General features: G+C 34.1%; 1 protein-coding gene across 1 annotated transcript in view; it reads left to right on the top strand.

Annotated features, from left to right (window-relative positions):
* The window catches only part of mtx2 (metaxin 2), a 59,386-nt gene extending 34,861 nt beyond the window's left edge, over positions 1-24,525 (top strand). Inside the window, exons 4-10 of the mRNA XM_039757707.1 lie at positions 14,131-14,203; positions 17,365-17,441; positions 18,073-18,165; positions 19,350-19,388; positions 19,998-20,123; positions 22,600-22,676; positions 23,773-24,525. Of these exons, the coding sequence (XP_039613641.1) occupies positions 14,131-14,203; positions 17,365-17,441; positions 18,073-18,165; positions 19,350-19,388; positions 19,998-20,123; positions 22,600-22,676; positions 23,773-23,965 (678 nt within the window). The 3' untranslated portion in view covers positions 23,966-24,525. The remainder of the gene's footprint in view (positions 1-14,130; positions 14,204-17,364; positions 17,442-18,072; positions 18,166-19,349; positions 19,389-19,997; positions 20,124-22,599; positions 22,677-23,772) is intronic.
* Positions 24,526-27,348: the final 2,823 nt, after the last annotated feature.

Raw genomic sequence — 27,348 nt, forward strand, 5'->3', positions numbered from 1 at the left:
TCTGGAAATTGCATTTATGGAATCTGAAAATACACTTGAAGTTATTTAGAGACATCCTGAAGTGTATTTCCGATATCCTGTAATATGACAGGAAGCTAGAGATATCTGGAGACATATTTTAGATATCTTTAATTACATTTTAAGTATCTGAATATGATATTCAGATATTTTGAAGTAGCCACCTTTCTTTTTAAAGATATCTTATATGATTGAATTGCAGGTGTTTTATACTGCAAATGGTAAAAATAAATAAATAAGATATCCAAAACTACATTTTTGTCATATAAAATTAATTTTAGGTATATCAAACATGTAAAGGTATCTCAGATGCATGTTAAGATATTTTAATAACATTCACAGACCATTTTGAAATATCTGAATTGTATTTTAGATTAACTAAAATGCATTTCTAGATACCCTTAAATAACTTCCTGTTAATTTCGAGATACAGTATCTTAAGTATATTTGAAGATATGTTAAAATGACAGGAAGTTTTATTCAAAACATAGGAAATTTTACAGGAAGTCATTTTGTGATAACATGAATTGCATTTCAGATATTTCAGAATGCACACAGTTCTTTTAAAGATATGCTAAAATACATTTAAGATATCTTAAAATACACTTCAGATATCTAAAAGTGACAAGAATATCATTTTATAATATGTTAAAATATGTTTGATATATCTGAAAATTCATTAATATGATTTTGAAATATGTGCGTTATCTATAATTCTCATGTTACATTTAAAGTTGATAATCAAGATATTTTTTAGATATTTGTAAATGTTAATTTGGTTTGTCATAATGCGTTGGTGTATAGTGGTTGGAAATTTCCACTTCTTGATGCTTTTTGGCGGTAGCATTAAGGTGGCTGCAGCCGGGTGTAGGATTTTATAAAGTGTACTGCTTAGTAAATTAGGAGATATATTAGGTAAAACACATGTAATAAAACTGACATCTTATTGTGCTAATGATTCATCTTACTTGACTGATTTCACTTTCGTGATACCAGCTCTCTTTAGCCACTCAATCAAGCTTACATTCAGTCTTTTATTTTATTTTGTAACTTTTATAGCAAATGCCATCATAAGGGGCTTCATCAGAGGAAAACAGTTTATTTAAGATAGATGGGTGTTACTATTACTGATAATAGAATAAACACAGCAAAGAAGATGAAAACAGGATACAGGAATACATACTTTACATGTTTTTGTTTTCATTTTATAAGATAATACATGGTTTGCTTTTTGAACTTTTTCCATGTAATTTCTTTAATAAACTGCACTGGACTAGCACCCCTTCCAGGGTTGTTTGTTTGCATTTTGTCCAGTGCTGTTGAGTACACTGTCTTGCTTGCAACCGTTAATTGGATTAAGCAGGTTTAAGAATGTAATGTTATGTTTTAATTAAACACAACATGGATTTTCATAATGATGCCCAACTGTGAATTAAATATACCCACACAGCATTCAATATATTCTTAAGTAGTGCCAAGCAAAGCACCCTTATTAAAGCAGATTTAAATGCACCTAATCTTGTCAAATCCACTACTTTATGTCATAATTACTCCTGAAGTATCAAGTTCAAGATTTACTTATCATAAACTCATTATTTGTGGACTTCTGAAATTGATATGGTTTTCTTGAAAGGCTCATAATTTTCTCCTGCACTAAAAGACAACCTACTGATTATAGAGGATAGTAGCAATAAATAATGTTTTTCTTGTCCATACTGTTTTAAGCTAAAATATATTAGAGTCCCTTTCGACATTTCTGTTACCCATATGGACACCCTTTATAACATTTTCACTATAAAATTATGACTGAATAAATTGCATCTTCATTTATCTTCGAGACCCCCTCAGTGATAACAGTGAATCCAGCCTTTCAGTATTCCAGGGAAAAATTGTGTTACATCATTACATTAGCCCTGAGCTGCAGTGTGAAATTGATTGTTCTGGAAAATGAACCTGGCTTCACTATAAATTACATCTATGGGTTCTAAGGAATCTGTTATTTTGTTTAAAATACTGGCTAATATAATTAGAGTTCTAATTTATGTTAAAGTACAAGTGTGCCTATTACAGTAACAGGGTATGGAATTTAATCTGTCTCGTGGATAAAGAATGATTCTGTGTGGTTTTCATTTGTAACCTCAGACATATTATTTCAGTAACATAGTCTGTAACCATTAGATATGAAAAATGAATCATTCTGCGGACAGCTTTATTCATAATTTTCAGTTTTGAAAGTTAACATTCTCTTCCATGGAGTGGGAAAGTTTAAAAGCAGATGCCTTGACCACTTACTGTAAATTCAGAAGTAATTAGCAACAGTAAATAGTGATAATAATGTTTACAGATTCTCTGGTTAGGCTGCCGAATAACAAATGATAGAGCATAAACAAGATTTTCAAAATGTGTACTTAGTGTTATACAAGCCCTAGATTGAATTCTTTGTTGGAGTTGTGCTTGTCCAGGAGGAAGCTGGTGGTCCTAACAGATTAATTGTATTCACTTTGTTTCCCAGCTCATTTGTTTCTCTAAGAGGCAGCAAACCACAAATTTGGATTAGCCATATGTCAGAACCCCTCTTTTTTTTTTTTTTTTTTTTTTTTTTCTTTTGAGTCGAAGTGGTTTTGTAATGAATGTATTACGATTCTCTGTATGTGTGATGTTTTTGTACTGTTAGGTTGTCTATTTTGGCCATTGTAAACAGTATTTTTAAGTGGGGAAAATGGGATTGTTCTCAGCCAGTCAGCCAGCCAGCCAGCATACTTTGCAGCTATTTACACTAACTAGATCACACTAGTTATTGGACTTGTGCCTTTCAAAGCTTATGTTATGGCATTTGAAGTTGTATATTTTAAATCCAATTCAGATAAAGCTGCTGCTCTCTATATTTATTCTATTTGTTTCTCTCACGTTTTGATAGTACAAGTTTATAGGGTTTAGATTGAGAATTTAGTATTCAGTGATAGCAGGGCTAAAGTGGTGCAAACAAATACTTGATTTGACATAAAAGCCAGCCTGGTGTAGTGCATGTGGAATGTCTGCTTAACACTTTAAAACCAGAAATCCATCTGTAAAGGTTAATGCACTGGCATTCTCCTGGTATTTTGGATTATTACTTCTGCTCCTTGAGATTCTATAACAATGGTAGATTTATGAACAGGTTTTGTTGCTTTAAAGGCGATTAAATAAAATGGTACCCCAGCGATATAAGCTTTACTTGATTGGTGTCCTTTTCTGGATTGTATTTCTCTAGTTTCCTAGAAACCAGTTTCAAACTTTGTTTCTGTCTCCTTTATCAAATGATGACTCTGGGACAAGAGGAAATCAGAAAAAAAAATCCATCTCACCATATTGGTAGTGCTGTGGATTGCTGATTTTAAACTTTCAATGTTGAAAAATAAAAGGGTTTCATATTAATATTATGGAATTGAATACTCTTCATTTTTTCAATTAACCTCAAACTGTCAATAATGCACTTTTGGACTGTGCCAGAGGTGTGCATATCATATGTTATGATGAAATCTTTCTTGACATTTATAAGAATAAAATCAAAACTATAAATATTGTTGTTTTTTTTTTTTTCTGGTATTGTATTTTGGCTTTTCAACATATGTCAAAGATAAATTATAAGCCTACAGTGAACGTGTTCACTTTTTAAATATGGCAGAACTGTGCCTGAACAGAGATAAGCCCTAAGTAATCAAAATGTATAACTCACCCTGAGGTTTTTGAATAGAAGTGTAATTAGTGAAGGTTACAGTGGTCAGATCCATTAAGCTCTGAAGCCACTGACCAAGACCAACGGAAATCGCAGGAATGTCACAATTAGGGGCATGGTTATGACCTTTGTCTCAAGGGTAAAAACTAAGTGCCTTTTTCAGTGGTCAAATACATTTCATATTTGTGTACTTAGGCAAGAAATATAGACAACCTGTTTATGCAGTATAAAGCAATACTACTTTAAATTAAGATGCCACAATGAGAAAAGGGAAAGCAACTTGTGATTGTTTTATTTAAAGATGTAATATTTTTGAAAGTTTTGTTTGTAAAATCTATTTAGCAATATCTGAATGTATCAATTATATTGTGAATAGAAAAAAAATAAATTCCAGGGTTTATGGAGATAAAACGTAGGGTTACATTTATAACGACAACCCTAATTGGTTTCACATTTCTTTGACACTAGGGAAATCTTTGCACTTGAGAATTTTTAAGTAAGATGCATGTTGGAGATGATGTCTGGCAAAAGTTGGGCATTCAGGCTTAAAAATTGGATTTATTTTGGAATGGGTTTCAGAATTCAAGCATGCAGATATGCCAAAGGCTTCGGAAGAGAGCAGTGACCTGGTTGCCCTTATCGCTTTGGGTGGGGCAGGTCCGTCTGTGATTCTAAGGGAAGCCTGACAGTGAACCTCAAGTGGAATGTGAAATGTCCTTGGGCATTCAGTACAAAGTTGTTATAGCCTAAAATCATTTAAAATATGCTTAAGGCAAGATCTTACCTTTGAGCAATGTCTTCAGGCTTGCACATTGCTAGGCAATGTGTTCTACACTTAAATGATTTCATGCAAAATATTTGTGGATTTCTCAGATAGCCTTGATTTTAAAATGGCTCCTAATGCATTAATAGCAAGACATGGATTGATACCAGAGGGTATGAAAGTGTGTTTTTACATGGTACTCCTACCAGAAATAACTCGGTAAAGTAGTGCTTAATATTGAGTTGAATTTGGTGTCTTTTTTTGACTCCACCACTTTGTTGAAATTAAGGATAAATTAAGAGATGGCAGAGAGAAATATTTTTTTACTTTTATGGCTACTTCAGCATATAGTATGATGAGGTACTTTTGCCATATTTTTGGCAGTTGTATGAGCATTGAGATATGATGCACGAAATGTCTGATGGCTTGCTGTAAAAGCACACTCAAATGTTTTTTTGTAAAGTCTCAAGATTTGATTTTTTTTTTTTTTTTTTTAAGTAGGCAATTCTGTAATTAGCCTGCTTTGTGTCTTAATAGGTTGAAAGGCTTTGTGCTTTTGTTTGCTACTACCTCACTGGAGATGATGCACTGTGGCTGTTTACAGTACTTCATGGTAAAAGTAAATCCATACCTCAAAGTCTGGATTGTATGTTTTAATTTTCCAGTTAGGTTCAGGTTTTTGGGTTCAATGTTCTGTGGTTGATACAGAACTGGAATAGGTTGGAGTGGGTGATTTTTCAGGAACTTGTCCAAGTTTGTTGGATTTCTTAACTGAAATGTATAATAGGTTTTCACCTACTTATGACTAGATGTAGGTTAGCAGTCATTTCAATTGGCCAGTTAGTTGGCCCCTAAAATATAAAAGCAATTGCTTATTTAATAAATTATTAAATTTTTTTTATACTTAAGCTGATGACACATCCAAAATGTCCAGTGACCCACAGGTTGAAAAATACTGTCCTGTACCACAATACTTGAACAAAAGTGTACTCTGTTTAACCTTACGAATCTATGTTCAAAATGTGTAATTTAGTGTGAAAATAATGTTCTGTAGTATTTCAAACTGGAAAAAATAAATTCTTTCTAAGAGGATCTGTTCAGAATATTTTTTCAGAATTCGGAAAGTACTCTCTCTGTTTCACCCTCATTTGGGCTCATCAGGTGTACACACTCTACTGCTTCCCTCTCGAGGATCGAACCTCGGACATCAGCATCAGAGACAAAACCCCTTTTATGCTGTGCCACGGCGTGTGGTTTGTTTGACAGTAATTACATTTGTAGTCCGAGTCCCGACCTGAATTGTGTGGGTGGTTACCTACCAGGTAACACTTGTGGTTGGTCTGCAATTCGGTAAACATCCGCCATAGTGCCATCTTCAGTTGCAAGAAGCAGATCGTGGAATGTTGCATAGTTTACAGTCAGATAAACATTGCTTGTCTGTATGTCTGTCTGCTTTTCACAAGAGAACTTCTTAATGGATTCAGATATGTTTTTTTGTCTAATTTCCTTGAACATCATAGTCCGCTTGCAGTACTGAATCTGAGAGACACGCAGCGGGTCGGCTGGACCCTCCTCACTCACGTACCAGCCTCTGAGCATTCCTTACCTCCTCTTAGTTAGCGATTGAGAGAACTACTTAAAGGATTTAGATCTGTTTTTTTCAATAATTTTCTTGAACATTACAGTTGATTTTGCGACCTCTCTCATCGAGCTAAGAATCATAGTTCGCTTGCAGGAATGATACACAGTATTCATGCTAATCTGAGACACAGGCTGTTGGCCAAGGGGAGGGGGAAGCATGATGTCAGGAGTGGGGAGCTGAACAGGGTGTTGCTCGCTGTCCTCACTGTCCTGTTTCACTAATAGGCGGGTGGAGCCACGGTGGACAGCTAATTAATTCTTAAATAAACATACTAGGCCTGTGCTTACCTTTCCATTTTATTTGCAATTGTATTCTTTCTGAAAATAATTTTACATGGAGCTTTATAACTGTATGGTTATCTTTTTAACTGACTTCATCTGGCACATACGATTGTATTAGCTATGTTGTTTTCACGTACATGAGTTGTGCTTTGCTATCCTGTTTTGTTCCTTGAATAAAATTTTCAAAAATCCTAAATGGTGTACTCTGTTTAACCTTACGAATCCATGTTCAACATGTGTAATTTAGTGTGAAAATCAAGTGCAACAGCTCTTTGGCAAGAGAGTAAAAGTGTCCAGGTTCTGAAGGTTTGAGAGAGAGGGCAGATTAGTTGGTTGGTAAAGTGAAAATGGGATAGCCACTCTTTAATATTAAGCACATTTATACCCTTTGTGGGTGAGGTGTTATTTTTTTGGTTGCCCCGTTATCACTCTCCCCTTTTATGATTATTAGTATGTATGTTGTTTTTTTCAGTTTACTCCGAGCTGAAAAGTTGGACTGAGTGGAATGGAAGGGGATGAGTGAATTAAATTGCATTCTGTCCTTTAGCAATTCTTTTGCCATTTGAGTTTAAGCAACTGTTTCAAGTGAGTTCTGATTTGCTCCAGTGTAGCCATTTTTTTCTGTTTATTTTATATGGGAATAAATTTTTACATCTGCTGCCTCACAGTCTCTTTAAACTTGGTCCAAATGCTATGTTGAGTTGAGATGTTCCTCCTCCTCCCAAATTCTGTACCACTTCAAGCCTGTTTGATTGTTGAGTCAACATTGGCCAGGGTTGAGTGAACTAAAATACTTGAGTGAGTGTGCCCTGTGGTAGCCTGTCACCTTGTGCTTGGCATGGTTCCTGCTTTATGCTCTGTGCTGCCGTAGTGGATTCCCCACCAGTTATCCTTGAATTTGATCAAGTAGTTTGGGAAAGTGAATTTGTATATTTTGTGAAGAACCCATTTTCTATGACCCTTCATGCATTTTATTTCCCCTATTGATGTTATCTGAAATCCTGGTATTGTGTGTAATATTTAGTTTCTTCCCTTCTATTATATCTTACCTCTTAAAGTGCTCAAAAAGATGAGACTGAGCATAGTCATTGGCTTCTCACTCAATTTCTTTTTGCATCCAATTGAGTTACATTAGTAAAGCAAATGGTTATTCATTCAACTCATCATGTTATGTATTTTGTCGTACTCCTTCAGACAACAAAGCCTAAGAAAGTAGGTATTCTTAACTAAAGTAGTTGTTTATTGTATGCCGAGTGTAGATGTCCTTCTAAAAATGTGAAAATTTCTAAATTTCTTTGTAACTGCTTTAGAATGATATACAGTACTATGTGTCAGTGTCCTTATGTGCTTCACTTGTGTGTGTGCCTCTTGTACTCTCTTCTCCTGTTTATGAAAGTGTTTGCGGTATACAGTAGCATTGATTCCACTGCACGTAGTTTTTTCAAGCATCTTTGTATCACTGTGTAGTTACTTCCAGCTCTGTCGTTTATTAACAGCATTATCTACTCTCTGTATATTTAAATCACTGTTTTTAGCAGTTTTAATAAGGTTTGTGAGTTGAGTTCATGCTGTGATCTAATTCTAAGTAACATCATGGAAATGGACTGACTGTTGAAAAAAAATAAATTCTTCTGGAATGCTTTTTGTAAACAGTTATATGTTACCAGTGGGTCACAGTAGAAAGCATTTGATATTTATTAAATTGCTTGAGCTATGTACTCTGCCTGTGGATAGAATTTCTAAAGTTATGTTTCAGTGGAAGTCTACTTCCACAACTGCTTGCATTTGAAATATTTAGTAGAGAGACCTTTAAGATGAGAGTTATGCCATCGTAAAGAAAGAATACAAAATCCTTATATATTGAAGTCATTTTTGCATGGTTTTGCATGTTTTAAATGGTTATCAACCAAAAATTTGCAAACCTAGTTAATTCAATTAAGTGTTGCAGGGTGCTGGGTACAAGCACTATGTGAAAAATGCCAACCAGCATTGAGTGGTATGCCCTTTTGCGCACACACACAATAAATAAATAAATAAAGAAAGAAATATATATAAATGTACTTTTAATTTATAATTGCCAGATAATGTATAACAAATATTTGAGAGAGGGAAAAAATCCCACATACAGAGAACATGTAAACTCTGTACAGATGACCAGGCACAAGACTTGAACCGAGGGTTGTGGATCTGAGCGGCAGCACTAACCACAGTTCCACCATGCTTTTTCCTTGAAAGCTTGCATATTGTTATTTTTTTAGTTAGCCAATAAAAGGTGTCATTTTGTGTGTTTTTCATATAAAACAGAACTTGTTAAAGTGAGTTCAATATAGTATTTATACTGTTGTTGATTACAGTATTCACAGTGAGTCACAATTAATATTTAAATAAAAGCTACATTATTGAGTTCTGGATAGCAGGTTTATTATCAGTTTAGAAGGTTAATTTCTGTGGTCACACGAAACCACTGTTACATAATAGCAAATGTTAATTTTCAACTTTGATATATGACACAAATACATTGATATGCTTAATTCCAAGGACTCTATATCTATACATTCATTTGCTCAAGTAACTAAATTTAGTTTTAAGGTCCTGGTAAACCAAAACCTAGCCTTAAAGCATTAGATGCAAGGCAGGAACCAATGATTGATATGGTACAAGTCCACTTTTGACAAACATGTCTGATTTCATTCATATTGAACCATTTTATAACAATTCACCCTCCTATTGTGCTTGTCTTGAAGAAGCAGAGTGTAAACTAATCATATGTAAAAGAAAAATGTACAAACTCTATGAGATCCTTGACCAGGCCTGGCCTCAAACATAATCTACTGTTTTTTTTAAGAAAGCATCACTAACTGTGTTAAAAGAAAAAGGAAAAAAAAAGCAATTAACTGAATTTGAGGTAAATGTCTTTCCCTTCTTTAACCTGATGTAATGCCCCCACACAACTTTTAGTTAATTAACATCTTATTATTAAATTGTTAAAACTTAGGATATCTGAGCCAGATTCACAATTGAGGATTGAGTGTGAATCTGACCCTTTCCCAAATTTGTTCATAATATACAACGTGTCCAATTGGGTCCATTGCATATTCTTATTCACAAATCAATTAGTCTTCCAAACTAATTCAGATCAGATAGGGTCAACGCGCAGTCAGTCTGCACATATGGGCATTCTCCAGCAGTCCACTCTGCAGGTATTGCAAAGTTCAAATGGTGTTACCCATTGTAAACATTATCCGCTGTTTGTATTTGAAGGTGGCCTTACTGCCCTGAACTCTGAAAGAAACCATAGAAGAGTGGCTATTCTGTGTCAAATGCATGTGATATAGAAGTAAAATAATTAACTGTTAGTAATGATCATACTTGGACATCCAGTTAATCATTAAAAAATATGCATAAGAAATGTAAAGCAAAGTTTAACTTCTTTAGTGAGACTGAGTCACTATTGGTAAATATGTAATGAGTATAGTAGTGTATTTTTAGATTAACTACAGCTTATTACAAATTAATAATTAACTACAGCTTATTACAAATGAAAAAAGAGCTTGTTTCCATGGTCACTCTGATGTATTCAATAACATTCCCAAATCTTATTTAATCCAGTTCACCGTTTTGAGGGGCCATGCTCAAATGGGTCTAGTCTGTTATCATCAGCTAACCTAGCATACGTATCTTTGGAGATATGAGAGGAAAACCAGTGTACCTGGAGACATGAGGACAATAGACAAATGACTGAGTGCAGCATTCAAACCTAGGAGGTTGGGTCCATGAGGCAGCAGTGCAAGCCACTGCATCAATGTCCTGTATACCTAAAATAAGTAAGAGGTACATGCTAATGACTGCCCAATCCTGAACTGATTTTAAGCATGTTTGAAGATGGATGCATTTATAAACAATATTGTATAAATGTTTGTCAGGATAATGATGTCAAGATAAGATAATGATATCTTTTTCTTACATATTTGTTATTGGTATTGATATTCTGGTATATCAGAGTTTAGAAAGGATGCAAAAATAAAAATGATATATACACAAACTAAAAAAAGTTCACTGCTAAGTTTCCATTCATCACTATGTAAAGAAGAAAGGTAAATATGATGTTGCACATTCTGTTGCTTAAATATTGGTTGATAACAGGTAGCAGAAGGCTCTTTGGGGGAAAAAATAAGATTTTTTTTTAATTAGTAGTACTAAATCATTTGTGCATTACTGGAACTAACATAAAGCCAGGTTTAATGAAGACGTCGCTGTATGAGAAAGCAAAAGAAATAGACGGCAGTTAGGAAAATGCCTGCTGGATTTATCTAAGCAGGCTTGATTTTTTTTTTTATTTCTTTTTCTTCTTGTCCTAGATGTTTACTAAAATATTTTGACATACTCTATTGTTCCATAAGCTGAAATGTTGTGCACTGAAGAGGTGCAATAACCTTTGGCTTCAGTGGAAATAAAGCAGCGTGAGTCTAGTGTTTTGAGACACTGAATTGACAATACATTTATCTTTGAATAATGTAAATATCCTGAGAATTCTGTGGCAGTTGCTTGGAACAAGACCCTGGTCTTCACTGCATTCGCTAAGGGCCAGAGCTGTCAGAGAGTTTGCTTGCAGCTCTCTGCTCCAGAATAATTTAGGTTGTGCCTCTTGAAGGTGCACCAGAGTATCTCACTTTAGTTTTGCATACCACCTCCAGCTAGATTCAGAGCCTTAAAGTTAATTTAGAGTTCTACTGTTGGGGGAATTAATGTGGGAAAAGCCTGGCCAAAATTAGAGTTCAGCTTTGGTAGTGGGAAAGAATTACATGACAGTTGTTAGCCAAAGAAATGTTATAATGCAAAAGCATTCTATTTATGACTAAAGGCTTTGCTGAAAAAAACAATATTATGTTAGTTCTATGAGTTTTAAAGCAGATGATTCTGAAAAGCTAAATGGGAGAGAAAAATGAGGTAACTTTATCCTATTTTTGCAGTAATAAAAGGTATATTATGAGGAAAATGGGATAGGAGCAGTGATTTCAAATTAAACCCTTCATGCCCAAGCCTTTTCTAAATGTAATGGGCTGGTGCCCCAACAAATATGTTTGTTCAGGCTGAGTGACTTAAACACGTATGGCTGAAAATTAATAGCTGGTGGCAGGCTGGCAGCGCTGTGCAGTGAGGCAAAGTGCCAGTAAATTGTTTGTCTTCTGCAGTACAGTCCTATAATTCTTCAGGGAGCCAATGACATTCTGCTTGCCAAACAAAATAATGATAAATAGAGGAAAATCAGACTTGAAGATTTCAGACCTCATTTTTGTTTTCTCTCCCTGCAATCCTCAAACCGCCTGCTGAAGTTCTGTAACAGTTTGCCAAGTTTTTTTTGGCAAAATTCCCTATATATATATATATATATATATATATATATATATGTATATATATATATATATATATATATATATATATATATATATATATATATATATATATATATATATATATGTATGTATGTATGTATGTATGTATGTATGTATGTATATATATATATATATATATATATATATATATATATATATATATATATATATGTATGTATATATAATATACTGTGTGTGTGTTTATATGTATCCATACACAATTGATAGGCACACCTCATAAACTCAAATATTAATTCCTGTCAGTTTCTTCAGTTAACATAATTTTCTTAAGTGTTAATAATAATATTTTTTATTTAATAATAGTATGAATCTGTTTCTTTATTAGATATAATGGCCTTTATTTAGTGGTTTATGAATGGCTGTAATTTTATTATATTTATAATCGTAAATGTATGTCATTTCACATTCTTTTTATGTTCAATATTCAGTACTCTGCACTATGTTGCAAATTTGCATACATGCCAAAATTATATTTTTTATTGCTTGAAAAAGTAACCTCTTCTTAAGCAATTCATTACAGACTTCCATACCTACAGTTTTCAATATATTTTCATGCATTTTACACTTTATAACATTATATTGTCATTCCTAATTTGTCTAGTTCAGGGTTATAGGTGACAGGAGCAGCACTTGGCATAGGGCATGAGCTAGCCTTGAATGTTACACCAGTCCATTGTAGTACCCACTCAGACAGTCTCAGTTTAGAAATGCCAGTTAATGTAAGACACAAATCTTTGGGATATGTGAGGAAAATGTGTGACTAGAAGTTTAATCCCCACATACACAGGGAGAATCGGCAAACATTAGGCAGGAACCAACCAATTAAACACCTGCACCTGCCAATATAGAAGTAAAAGTTAGTCTAATACTTAATTTTTTGAAAATGAAAAAGAAAATGTGGTTACCCAGAGAAAAGCCCATGCAGACACAGAAAAACGATGTACTTTACTCGCATGGCTGACACTTTTATCCAGGGCATCTTGCAACGTTTGAGATACAATTGGTTACATTTATTTTTATTTTTCCAGGTGGTGCACAGGCAGGTGAAGCGACTTGCGTATGTTAACACAGTGCCAAATAGTGAGATTTGAACCCACAGCCTCAAGGTTTGAACTTGAAAGCCTTAACCATTATGCCACACTGTAGTTGTGATATGATGAGAGCAGCCAGATGCATAATTTGAACATAGAAATCTGAGTTTGTGAGGCACTGGTGGTAACCATTGTGTAGCCATATATTTTTATATAGTGTAAAGTACAGTATGTCCTCGATGTGTATGTGTATTCTGAAATTTTCCCAAATATTGTGTATTTTTGGAGGGAAATTGCCTTTGGCATTGATGGTGATGATGAACAGTAGAATTTATTTTTTTTAACAATCTTGCCTCTTCTCTCTCTGTAAATGTCTTTCCCAGTTCACACTGTCCACTTGCAGTTCAACGTTTAGGATACAGTCTTAGGTTGTTGCATCTGAGAACTCGGGTGATAGTCATTAATTCTTCATGGTGAAGTGAAACTGGTATAACTGAATTGGTTTTTAAAAGGATTGTGACTTTTAACTATGTCACCTTTAAAATAAGCCTCTTGTATTTTTTGCTTCAGGTAGCCAACACGCACAAGCTTTAGTTGTTAATAAAAATATTGTGCTTTTTGAAGCATACGCACAAACACTTCATTCTGCGCGCACACACACACACACACACACACACTTCTACTGGTAGCACGGACATGCAGGGATTACATTCCAGAGTTGAACTTGGGAACCTTATGAGGAGTTAACTTGGAGACTTGCAGGATCATTTGGTGCCAGGAAGCAACCTTAGATGGGATTGCCGGTCATTGTAGGGTACACTTACTAAAAGACACACTAATTCCTATTAAACCAGTTTAAAGTTGATAGTTATGCTAATATAGTCACCTTTGGGATATGGAGTGGAACAGGAATACTTTGAGAAAGCCGAGGTAGATATAAGGTACATTTGAAAGGTACACTCGGAACATTGACTGGACAGGTAATTGAACCCTGCTTAGTGGAGCTATAAGGTGGCAGCCTTATAGCTCAGCCTTATACCTCAATACTATTATGTAGTACCATAAATACATATCCCATTTAACTCAAATGAAGTCTTGTATGTTTCTGAGAACTAAAACCTTATTGTGAATTCTTCCTTTTTCTTTTTTGTGATTAAAAGGTAAGAACTGCATTTAACTTGCATGAAAGTGTACCATTTTTACATGCCTTACGTCCTTCTGAATTTTCAGTGAATAATGTAATTTTATCTTTTTCTTTTTTGCTAGGCCTATTTGCGAATGTGCACTCTGCCAGTCCAGGTGGCGTGTAGGGCCAATGCAGAATACATGTCCCCATCTGGTAAGTCTGCTGTGCATTCTGTGCACTGCTGCAGTGAAGTCACACTTCCATGGCAACAAAATTTCAGCTCATGGCCATTAAGTGACACCGTTAGATGCAGTGTTTCTAATTGCCTGCCGCTCCAGCACACCGGCAGCTTTCTGTGGTTACTAAGAACGTAATTTGAGCCAGGCTATACATATTGTCCCCTTTCCCAGTACTGGTATTTTTATTGCCAGCACCTCTGCAGCACATAGTAAATTGTATTATGATTTTAGTCATACAATATGTTATTCCTCAGAAATATTATCTGTTTATTTGTTGGTAAAGTGTTCTTTGGTTTTAATCCAAAGAAATGGTCATTGAAAGCCGTCAGCAATTTCCTATTGTAGAAAAATTATTTGTTTACAGTAGCTTATAACTACACCACTGTTACAGTAAGCAAGAGATGTAGATTTGAAATGCATTTTGCTTTACTGCTTACATTTTTTTGTTAAAATGAACCTTGTACATTATTATTACCAGTGTTGTAAACTAAATTAATTGTCAGCCTTGTTTAGGCTTAGGCAGTAGCTTTATTGTTATTATTAGATGGTTCTTGTGTTTATATTCAGTTCCACATTAAAAAAAGTCATTATTTTTGGATGACCCACTTTAGATTTGTAACAGTTTTTTTTTTTTTTTATTTTATAAAAAGGACAATCTAAGAGGGTATAATTCCTTCTTGTTCTCTGTTGGTCATGATAGCCTCAATTGCCTTGACCTTTTGCACTGCTGAAATATTTTAAATAACAGATTGATATTCTAAGTCAAATTTCAAGGAAATTCTCTTAAAATGATTTGAAGAATGGTCAAGTCCACTCAGTTATAATTGGTTCATATATATAGTGAATAAGTGACCTCCTTCAAAGAAAATCCTTGTAAAATTCCAAGAGAGGAGTGTTTCATATTCTGCATTTTAGAAGGAAACAAAAATTAGCACTGTATATATATACTGTATGTAGTTGTTCATATATTTGGAATTTAACAGGATAGAGAGGAAAAGTAATATTAGCAAAATTTGTTTTCTTATGAAATAACTAAAGCATTATATTTTGAAATATTGACACATACCTAATATAAAGCTTTTGTCATTATCTTACATATTATGCTAAAATAGTGAAATTATTGTAATTCTGCCTAGTGCACACACATGCCATGTGTTTGTTTTATATCCTTAACTTTGCCGTGTGTTTGCTTTATTTCCATAACTGAAAAAATAGCAACAAATAAACTTGCCTTTATAACCGAAGACCTAAAACACACCATCTTTTTTATTAGAAGCTACATGTTAACATCCTTGGAGACCCCTCTGGTCAGTGAGAGCTGCATTTCTTTTGTCATACAGTTGATCGTGTGGATGCAGATTAAGTCTTTGTTGGTCTGCTATACTCCATCCATTACCCTAAGGCTGCCTGTAACTTACAGAGAAAGAATCTTTTCAAAGGAACTTTGACAGAACCTGCTGTTAGTATGAACTCTGTGTGAACTGGGCTTAACAGTAGGTTCCATAATTAAGGAGATGAGAAGGGAGTTGTGAGAAAAAAAAATTGCTATTTTATTTAAGTCATATTTTAACATGCATATTATTGAACACAAGTTCTGTGTTCTGAATAGACTGAGTACCAGTTATCGCATAAACTCTGTCCATAGTCAGTGCTCACTAATTCTGGATCATAAGTGTTATGTATTTTTTTGGTTTACTGGCAAATAATTCATCCAAACAATGTGACAGTATAATTTGGCACAAAACATAAGTTGCCATTTTTAATAAACATTTGTTTTTATTCATTAAATTTCTATTTAGTTTTCTCATAAGTTATTTCAAACATTACTTTAATACTCCTCTTAATGTCTAAGCTACATATATTTTTTGTAGTTTTCCTCAGAAAACCTTTTATTAGTAATTGCAGTGCTTATGGTTATTTGTGTGGTTGTGTGTGTGTATGTATGTGTATATATATATATATATATATATATATATATATATATATATATATATATATATATATATATATATATACACACATACCGTATAATCTTTTCCCCTTTCTTAACCCACATTGATTTTTAGTTTTCAGGAGGGCTCATTAATGCAATACAGATTCTCAGAATGCTGTTAAGCATTTCTGTTTTTGACACAATGGTGCCTCTTTTTGATTTGCCATTCAGAGTCCTATTATATCCAGATATCATTTTCTTATAGGAAATATGAGCACACTGTTAGATACTAACACTTTTTTCCCCAAGCTTTACACATAATAGACCATCTTTCATAGTGCTTGAAAGAATGTAATTAATTTGAGTTCCACAGAAATAGATTTGCGGCTTTAGAGATCTAGTTAACTGATTGACTAGGGCAGACAGAAAGTGCAGAATATTCTAGCAGTGTTGCCCATCTGTGAAAATGTAATTCTTATACCTTAAAGATTTTTTCCTGATATCAAGGTTTTTAATTCATCTGTAGCCTTTATGCAATCTAAATCCAGCACCTGTAATAAAAAGTGAACAGCACAAATAAAATCTTAATTTTAAATCAGTTTTGTTTATTTACATGTATGAACAAAATGGTACCATCTTATCCTTTTTATTTACTTGTTTTATTTTACAGGTTACTGATATTATTTTATTCAGTGTTAACAGTAAGGTAATTTAAAGTGGCACATTTTTGGTGGAAAAACTGTCTTTAAGAAAGCTTTATTTTTCTGTGTTTTGTATTGTAATTTCTTATAATAGCAGTTCTTTCTTTTTTTCTGTACCCCAGCCATGTGTTTGTGCAGGTTCTTGTCTTTTAGCAGACCATTTTGAACAGATGAAACTAAGAAACTGCTGCCTGTGAGACTATGTTTAGTTTATAGTATGCCTGGATTTGTATATTTTGAATTTGGGGAAACTGCAGGAAGTTTAAATGTTTGTGTTTCCCACTTGCGTATATACTTTGTTTTGTATGTTTCTCCTTTTATCCTGTATACAATCAAAGTTGATTAAATGCACAAAAGCCCTGTCAATACTGCAGTTCACTTGTGAAAAGTAATTAGAGGCTATGATAAAAAGTACAATGGGTTTCTTTATAAACTCTGCATATACGAAGGAGAATGTTCCTTTTTTGTTTTATTTACTTATATATTTATTTCTTCCTTCAGGTAAAGTACCTTTTATCCATGTTGGCAATCAAGTTGTATCAGAACTGGGTCCAATAGTCCAGTTCACCAAAGCAAAGGTAAGAGAAACTACATCCTTATAAATGCTTTTGGTAGCAGTCACTGAAGAAAGCACTTCATCAATCATTTTCTGTCGTGTTCAGGCAGAACATATTGATAGAGCGATTTATAAAAATTATGGTTGTTCACAATTATTGTGGAGCATTTAATAGCTAGTGGTTGGGTAGGAGGAAAGTAAATTCCTTACAAAAAAACAATCAAATGGTATAAAAAAAACTTGGACTCACAAAAGAATCTTTTTTGTTTCAGTTTGTAGCTCAATACTGTACACTTGACCATCTTATTTAAATTAGTCAACCTGTAGAAGTTTCAGTATTGGTCTCATTACATTTGTGAGCATGTCAACATGGAATTTTATTAATAATCATTAAAGAGTCGCCTTGAAGTACATAGCATATTTCCGCGTTCTTATAATAGCTATCTTTTTGATTGACTTATTACTTATAATTTGACATTATTCTTTAGCACTGAGTTTTGATTATGACATGTTTTCAGTCACTTAAATGATGCTATGATCTCCCTAAACATGGCAATAAAAAAATCCCTGTGCATCTGTCTTAATCTATTGTGCTGCCTTGCAGCTGAACCGATTGATATTACTTAGTGCAATCCGTTTCTCTGTCCCTTTAGGGCCATTCACTTAGTGATGGACTAAATGAAGTCCAGAAGGCAGAGATGAAAGCCTACATGGAACTTGTGAATAGTATGCTGTTGACAGCTGAGGTACAGTAAGTTCTGAAAACTTGTGTAGTACTTGCTCTAAATGGCAGAGTGAATGACAAAGTATGGCTTTTTTCCCCTTTACCTTTGATTTCCTTGCAATTGACAGAGCTTATTGTAATGCTGACAGGCCGAAAGAGCATGTGTGGCATTTGGAAAGTCTGCCACCCCAAGTGCATGTCTTTTAAGGATATAACTGCAGATCCCAGAGTCTGTTCTTAGTCGTGGTCCTTAGAATACTAAAAACCAGTCACTGCCCCTGGGTATCATTGAAACTAAATGGAACAGATAGAAAGTGAGAGGCTGACTGTATTCTTATATAGGAAATTGCTGCAGCAAGTCATTGTGTGAGCCATAGTCTGCAAAAGAGATTAGCTCATAATATATTCATGCAATATACATAAATAATCATAAGTAGTCCAGTCTAAAGTAAGAGGTGAACTATACCCAGTTACCACTTGTATCTTTTAAAATGTGTAGATTATTTTTTAGATTCCACAAAAACATTCACATTCCATGTGAGATGTACACTATAATCCATTAACTTCATGCTTTTAGTCAAGTGAAAGAGTAATGACATGTCAACACTGTATAAGAACATTCAAAGTAAGTTAATTTTGTGTAAATACCTAACATGTAAATGTTAATATTATAATATTGTAAATAATAGTTGAAGAATGCGTGGTTTGTTTTAAAGGGAAAAAAAAGGTTTAAAGGGCTTTGAGCTAAAATATACATTGTGCAAAGTGGTTACAAACAAGCATTTTGGAAGTGAAACCACTGGGCAACAATGGATGGCACTGTGTTTTCTGCCTGTACACTTTTGTGATCGGCATAAAATGTACAGAATTGTTTGATTAATTAGTCTGATTACTAATGATTATTCTTGGTGATTACCCCCTTTCTTTAGCTTTAATTACTTTCACATATCTTCTGGTTTACCGTTGTCTTTGTTTGTTTACAATTTGATGCTTTGAATTTAGTGTAAACATTAATTTTTTTATATATAAAATTAAGCTAATTAATCACTGCACTCCAGGAGCTGTAGTAATGAATTGTTTGCAGCATTTTGATGTTCTTGGCAGTCTCATTTATAAATCAAAAACTGTTCTGTAGATGGAATTCATTTACAGAGCTCTACTGTGAGTCTAGTTGTAGTTTATATAAAATGTTTCTTATTTCTGCAGCTGTATATTCTGTGGTGTGATGAGAACACTGCAAAGCAGGTGAGCACTTTTTTTTATCAGCATTTATCTTAATTAAAATTTAATGAACAGGGGCTTTCTTCACAACTGGTAGTCCCAGCTCATAAATGATACATGGTGTTTTACAGCATTACTTTGCCTGCACATACATTTTCAAAAAAGCTGTGTCTATAACTCATAAGAGAGTGCACTGTTAAATGAGAATACATTTAAAAATTAATTTCTTTGTGCCAGTTGTACAAGTCTGGTAATCAAGTAGCAAATAAATTAAATGAGCAGTGCAGCACGTTCAGTAAAATTTTTGTTTGATACTTAAATGTGGCAAATATAAACAAGGAAGTATTTTATTTATATATTTTGCACAGTGCATTTTATGTGACTGTTTCTGTGCTATATTGTTGGCTTGTATCTAACTAAAGTATTATAGATGAGGATAGTGACATATTATATGATCATTTTCAGACGCATAATATCCAATGTTTGCTTTTTGTGTATATTACAGTGTACAATGCTTCATTACTCACATTTCCATGGCCTCTAAATAAGAAGATACAAGTCATTAATTTATTTAAATAGATACATATATAAATAAAATCAAAATGTAATGAAGATTATATTTTTGCATTTTAGATCACAGTACCACGGTATAGTATTCCTTATCCATGGCCTCTAAATCACATTTTGGCCTATCAGAAGCAATGGGAAGTCAAACGCAAAATGAAGGCCATTGGTTGGGCAGGCAAGACCATTGATCAGGTAACAAATTTATTTTTATGTATGTATGTGTATGTCTAATAGCACTTTTGTTTTCAACTTTTGTTATTATCCTTGTATATGTTTTTCTGTTTTACAGTTTCATGGTGATGTTATTGAGGAGTTTTCTTTGATAGTATACATCTGAATTGATTTAAGCTGTGTGGCCCACTGACTAAGGCAGTGGACTTTAAACATAAATCTGTCACTTCAGTCCTAGGCTACAGCACACTGTGTAACCTTGAGCAAGTTATTTTTCTCTCCTGTGCTCTTATTGTAAAGAGATACTGTATGTAAACAGTTGCACTACAGCCTCAAATTGGTGTGATTCTTTACACAAAAAAGCCAGGCTATTTAAATAGCCACACTTTGATTATTTGATTATTGATTTCATTGACACTATTAGATTAAAAAGACACAATATTTGATTAAAATGCAAGTTGAAGCTTTCTCTGTTGATACTGTGATGGTTTTTTTAATTGTTATATTTATTGTACATTAAATTCTACTATACTCCCCATTAAAAATATGGCCTCTAGGGCTTTTCATCTTAAAACAATATTGTTCATCATCCATATTGTGGTGCTATGAAGCAATTGTTATATTTAGGTGTACAGTGTTCCTTATGGAATTAAATGTGTGAGTAAAGGTAGAAAGGTATTAGCAAAAAAAAAAAAATTAACAAAATGCCCAATCCATTTTAGGACTGCTCAAGGCATCAGAGTCCATCACAGAGCCAACCTTAAATGGGAAGCCTGTCAATTGCACTGCCTACTCATACACACATTCATGTGAGACTAATTTAAAGTCATCTTTGGAATGTGGAAAGAAAACCAGAGTACAAGTGGAAAAGCCCCATGTAGATATATGGAGAATATGCAGACTTCTTGCAGACAGTAACAAGACACTAGATTTGAACCCAGCATGCTGTATCTATGAGGCACCGACACTAACTATGTTCTGCAATAAATACATAAATAATATTTAAGTTATCTCAACTATGGTCTTCATCATGGTAATATCTGATTGAGTAGAAGAGAATGAAATTACAATAGAAAAAAAAAATATTCATTGGCTAATACGGAGACATTTTTGTATTCAAGGCAGTTTTGTATCATTAGCACATAAAACTGAATGTGTTATAGTGTTTCAATCCAGTCATTAGTGATGATTTTTTTTCCTTATTCCTTCCTGTTTGATTCATAAAAAATAGTATATAGCAGTAAAAATTATGAAAATTATATTTGTGGGTATTTTTTCAATAAACATAAAGACATTGTTAATTAAAGCTGCATTCTTTTGCTGTTAACACCTTTTCAAGGATGTATACCTTCTAGACTGTAACAGCTAATGATCATTTAAAAAATAGTAGACATTGACAGAAGTAAGTAATTCAACACTGTAGCAGAAAAAATATTGAGATTTATGATGATGATAATAATAATAATAATAATAATAATGATTCTTCATTTTCCAAAAATTGAAATGGGACAGTGTGACTTAAAAGTGAATATTGGCTATTCCATATGTATGCTATTAGCAAGGAAAGGTTGTTGAATGCATGCTGTGAAAACAAAATAAAGTTACAAATGGCATTTCAGCTGTGGGTGGTCTTCAAAAATAAACTAGGAGACGGAAAAAGGGTTGTTAGATTCTATTGCTTCTACTAATAGCCCTCTTCTTTTCCTGGTTATTTTTTAAAGAATACCCACAGTGGAAACGTCATTTCTAGCCCTATTTTCTTTTCACAGTGGGAATTCAACAACATTTTTGGTGCATGTTCAGGCCTCACACTGACACAGATTTTTTTGTGCGTACTGTGCTTTTAGTATATGTATTTAGCTGATTAATGATTTTCTGTTAGTAGACCAAGTGACTATTTTATATTGTAAAATTGTAGTCTCAAAGTAATATGGATTAATACACTGGAATTGAGTCAACATAAAGTTAAGAGCTGGAATATGAAAACACATTGAAGTAAATACAAAATAAAAACTGGGAAAAGCAGTGAACATCCAGAAAATTTTGTTACTGAGGATCTTTGACAATACGCTAGATCTGTGAATGTTTACCAAGTGCAAACACTTAATGTTTTTAGAGTGTCACCTTTTTATGTGCTAAATATATGATCTTAATTTTTTTTAGTTAAGCCACACTATAGTGAACCCAGATAATAGTGGCAAAAGTTTGTTATATATTGTGCTTCATTCCTGAGGCTTGATTTACAGATTAAGGTTCAAATAAAGGGATCCACAGCAAACATTAGGTAATTAAAACTCAAATTGTGCTAATGTGTTCTAATGTCTAAATTGCATGGGTATATTGAAGCAGTGGTTTACCCAAGGCAAAAATAAGAATATTTATTGGAATATTTACTGTTTTGGTTATCCAGAAGACTTTCTACTTCTAAGTTTTGAATGTTCTGTCGACTGCTTTCAGAGAGACTGCTAATTGTTATTCTCAATGCGCTCATTCTCAGGTTTATGAGGATGTGAGCCAGTGCTGCCAGGCCTTGTCACAGCGACTAGGGACCCAACCTTATTTCTTTAACAAACAGTAAGTTAAAAATATGTGATGAAGCTGACTAGACAGAGAAAAAGTAAACGTAAACTTGCTAATTACTTTGTGTGCAGTGAATTCAGCAGTCTGTTTTTTTTTATTGATTCTTTGCCCTTAATGGCTTAACATTTTCAAATAATTTAAATGAAATGCCTTTTTAGACATATTTTAATGATTAGTTGAAATTTGATGTTTTTTTTTTTTTTCATTTGGATCAGCCTCTTAATTTTTATTTCTTAAAATTTAAGTATACTGTTCAACTGCTACTGCTGCCAAAAAGGTTACAGAAGGTCATCTCTTGCTCATGGGTAAAACTAAGGGCAAGCTTCCAGTATGCAAATATCTGGCTTTGATTTTGCTGTTGTGTTTATTTCCATTTGTTTAGAAGGGATTACAAAGGAAATACATCCAAAAACTGACACCACGTAGGGTTCATTTTCATTAGTGTCAGTCCACTTCGCAGATGAAAAGCGCCGAAAGGCATTGCGCTTTTTTGAAGTGCATCAGGTTTTTTTTTTTAGTTTTGTTATGCAGCATAGCTGTAGGGGGAAACTGAACACAGACTTGCAGTCTCCCTCCCTCCCTCTGTCTCTGTCTCTTTTTTTCTCTCTCTCTCTCTTTCTCTCTTTTTTTATTTATTTATTTTTATTAAACATGATGTGTTAAGGATAGCCAGAAAAGTAAGTGATAAAATACAGTAGCCTACTTACATTTTCTTGTGTGGACCATGGTTCCATCTTTTTCTTTAATTTTAGTGCATTGGGAAATTATAATTAATCTGTTAATGACAGCAGGGTTTGTCACAAGCTTGGGGAATGTATAATAAATTGCAGTAATAAAAATTAAGATCGCATGCATCAGTGAAACCTTTAGAGGTTTTGTTTAATTTAGTTACAAAATGCCAGCAGCTGACTGGGCATCTGAAGTGCTATCCTGAGAATGTTAATTTTTCTGACTTGCAGTTAACCTGGGAAGTTTTATCCATGATGGGCAGAAAATTATGGCTTTGAGACAGAAATATAAGGTTAAAGAAATAAGATATATTGACTACTTCTGTTTTTTTTTTTTTTCTTTACCTGTCCCTACTTTCTAGACCAACTGAGCTTGATGCATTAGTATTTGGACACCTGTTCACTATTCTTACAACAGAGCTGACTAGTGATGCTTTGGCAGACAGAGTGAAAAACTACAGCAACCTGTTGTCATTTTGCCAGAGAATTGAGAAGAACTACTTTGGAGATAATGACAGCTCTAGCATAGTCGGTCGCACTTCTCCTTTTTCTTGAACTGTAATTCTTTTTGTGTTTGCTTCATTTCCTTTATGTTGCTTGATGTCTTGTAGTAATTCATTGTTTTCATTAACAAAAAAATGAATAAAACTGTTAATTGTTTACAAGCATATAAAAGCATCAAAGCCAGAACATTTTTAAGCATTTCAGTGCATGATATTTAAAAGTGTACTGTTTAATAGTGGTCATCATTTACAGTTGCTCACCTCTGTATTATGCATGTGTGTATTTCTTGACCTTGAAAAGGAAAGAGCCCAGTAATACAAATGTCCTTAACTTTTATTGTGACGTGAAGGAAGACAGAAATATCTGTAAACATAATAGTTAAAACATGTGCTGTTTGTGTAAAATGAAAAAAAAAACATTATGTATTGGGAAAACAAAGCAAACTTTAATGAGCAAATTACATTTGAAAGAAGAGGGGAAAAAAAAACAGTGAATGCAATGTGTCCCTGATGCTTATTCACAAAATGTTTTGCTTGAATTTGCAATGTGTTTTAAGCAAGAGGAATGTTTTGTTTTAAGCAAACTAAAGAAGCATTATTTTTACAAGGAGACTTGCTGTGTGTTTTTGTTTGTGTGTTTAACAGAAACATACTGAACTATTACAGATGAAACCAGTGAGGCTTGCCGAATCCTTGGCTATGGAATTTGGGAGGTGCATGGTGCCGAGGCATCTTGTATAGATTGAAACAAAATACACAGTTGACTTGTATCCGTCACAGATGACTACACCTCCATGAAGGTTACACTGTGCTTTTGCAAACTTGGTTATTCTTTACTAGGAAGAAACACTACATGTTCATATTACACTGAACTGTTTTGAGCCTTTTAACTTTTTGAAACTGTAGCACAGGACATGGAGCATTCGGGCTGGGATGGACTTTGAGTGTAGAATTAAGGGGCGAAATTGGTACTGTCCTTCCATCTGTTGTTTTAATCTGATCATATGGTTTTATGTATAGTGTGCTACTTCCTATTTCAGAAGAGTGGATCATAATGTTGGGGCCAGCATTCAACAGTGTGCTGGTCAATGGCAGGGTGTACATGAATGTATTCACCTACACTCTACCATGACACTGGCATATGGGAGGTAAACCCATGCAGACATAAACAGAATATTGACACGTGCCATGAGTGGGATGGGATGAGATCCCAGGACATTGGAGCTAAGGTAAAATGATAACATTTTCAGACTCGAATTTCAATTCAAGGCCATGGAGGGAATTGTTGGGATGGGGTATGTAGAGCCTTTCCTATTGAACTACTTGTACTAAATGCAAGGCAATCTTCCAGTCCATCACAGACTCTAGTCTTACACATACTGACACTTGCACAAGGGCCAATTTAGCATTAGTTTATTTTACAGTTAGAGCATAGGCAGGTCAAGTGACTTGCTAAGGATCACCCAGCATGTCAGAGGTGGGAACTAAGCTATAAGGGACTATTTTTGACAAAAATAGATTATTGAAAATGACAGTAACACCAGTCAAAACATAGTACTTGCTAGAACTCACCCTTTCAACTTTGACTGAATTATTTCAAGCCACTTTTCATATGTTTGGTTTCATCAATACAAATAAATGAAGAAATAATTAAAGAAATAAAAAACAGAAACATGTTTAAGCATTTAATTATTTATGTTAAGATATTGTGTTTTTATTTGTTATATTTTAAAATTTATTCATTTACTTACTTATTTTTGTCTGAAGTATTCCTCTGTTCACATCCAGGAACCTTGTGGTTTAGGTCCACTACCTTACTCAGTGTGTCATACTGCCATGTCTTAAATATTGATACTCCGAAAATGATTTAATATATTTTTCATCTATAAAATCTAAAATACAGTCTTCATTGTTCTTTTTAGAACTGCTTTTATTTTGTTCTCTTTTAAGATAGTTACATTTGCCTCCTATTTTAGTGGGAGGGTGGTGACAAAATCCCCCCATAGAAGAACAAAGAAATCTAATTTACATTTCACATAAGGGGAATTGTAATGTTAGCTGACGTTGCCAAGAACTGGTAGTGCTGCATCTTTTTTGTTAGTCCTTAACAAGGTTTCACTCAAAGAGGAGCTTTGTGTTTACAAGGTGATTAGCTCCTGTTAACCATTAGCATTCGATTGATATTCTGCAGTAGACTGATCTGATTTATGTTGGGTCGCTACTCTGAGACGAGGAGCTTGTTCTACCTCTGCCTGGTCACTGATCTCTACATCAGTTCTCTTGTTTTACTCAAATAATATGGAGGCATATGAACTCGGTAATTATTTCTTCGCCTGACTTTGCTTTGGACATAACGAGGTTTGTTCTGGGTTTCTCCTCAGGCAAATGGACATGCTGGCAGTGTGACATCAGTTAACCTATAACTGTTACACAGGTCATCTTGCCACAATGTTAGTTGCTCGGTAATATCAATACCATGTGTATCTTTTTTTTTTTTTTTTTTTAGCAAACTGCTTCTGGCATTTTTTTGTGAAGATAAACATGTCTGGTAAGTAGGTGGTTGTATTTGTTCTCTCAGTGAAAACAATTAGCCAAAAGTTGTCTGAGATGTATGTCTCCGATAGTTCATCTAGTAGAAAACTGCTAAGAAGTTTGAAAAATACCATCCTAGACCTTTTTTGCTACAGAAATTTTTTCAAATGTAATTCAGTCTTGACCAAATATGAGGTAATGTGATAGACTTTATACTGTGCTGATAATTGAGAATATGCTTCATAAATGTTTTATTATGTTTTTAAATCTGTTCAGTCTGTTTTAGAGTTATGGGGTGCTGAAGCATATCGGGCTCAAAGCAAAAACCATCCCTGAACAGGTTGCCATTTCATTATAGGGCCCATTCGAACATGCACAAATACTGTCAAAAGACCATCTGAAATAAAAATCTGATACAAAACAAAGAGAAGCTCCACATGGGTAATGTCAAGGAACGGGATTCAAACCTAGCACACTTACTCCAGGGATGGCCGCGCTTACCATTGCACTAGGTGCAGTTCATTTGTAGTATTCCTCATCTCTATGTGCATCCTATGTCACATACATTTATAATCCAATTCAGAGTCACAGAAGACTGGACCCTATCCTGACTGCATTGTCACCAGCTGGGCAACCAATCAGGGAGAGGTGCAAGCTTAAAATAATGCCACCTATGCATGCACCTACACAGGACCAATTTATAATGGCCTGTAAAGCTAACATGCATCTTTGGGGATGTGGAAGGATAAAATGTACAGACTGGAAGTATGAATTGAGCCCAGGACACTAGATCCATGTGGCAGCTGCACTAACCACTTCATCATCAAATAAGCCCATATAGCCTTTAATGGTACAATTTGTAAATTAGCTGTGGGATAGTTGCCTTCTTTTTCATAAAACAAG

This window comes from Polypterus senegalus, chromosome 6 (genome assembly GCF_016835505.1).
Source record: "Polypterus senegalus isolate Bchr_013 chromosome 6, ASM1683550v1, whole genome shotgun sequence".
Taxonomy (NCBI): domain Eukaryota; kingdom Metazoa; phylum Chordata; class Cladistia; order Polypteriformes; family Polypteridae; genus Polypterus; species Polypterus senegalus.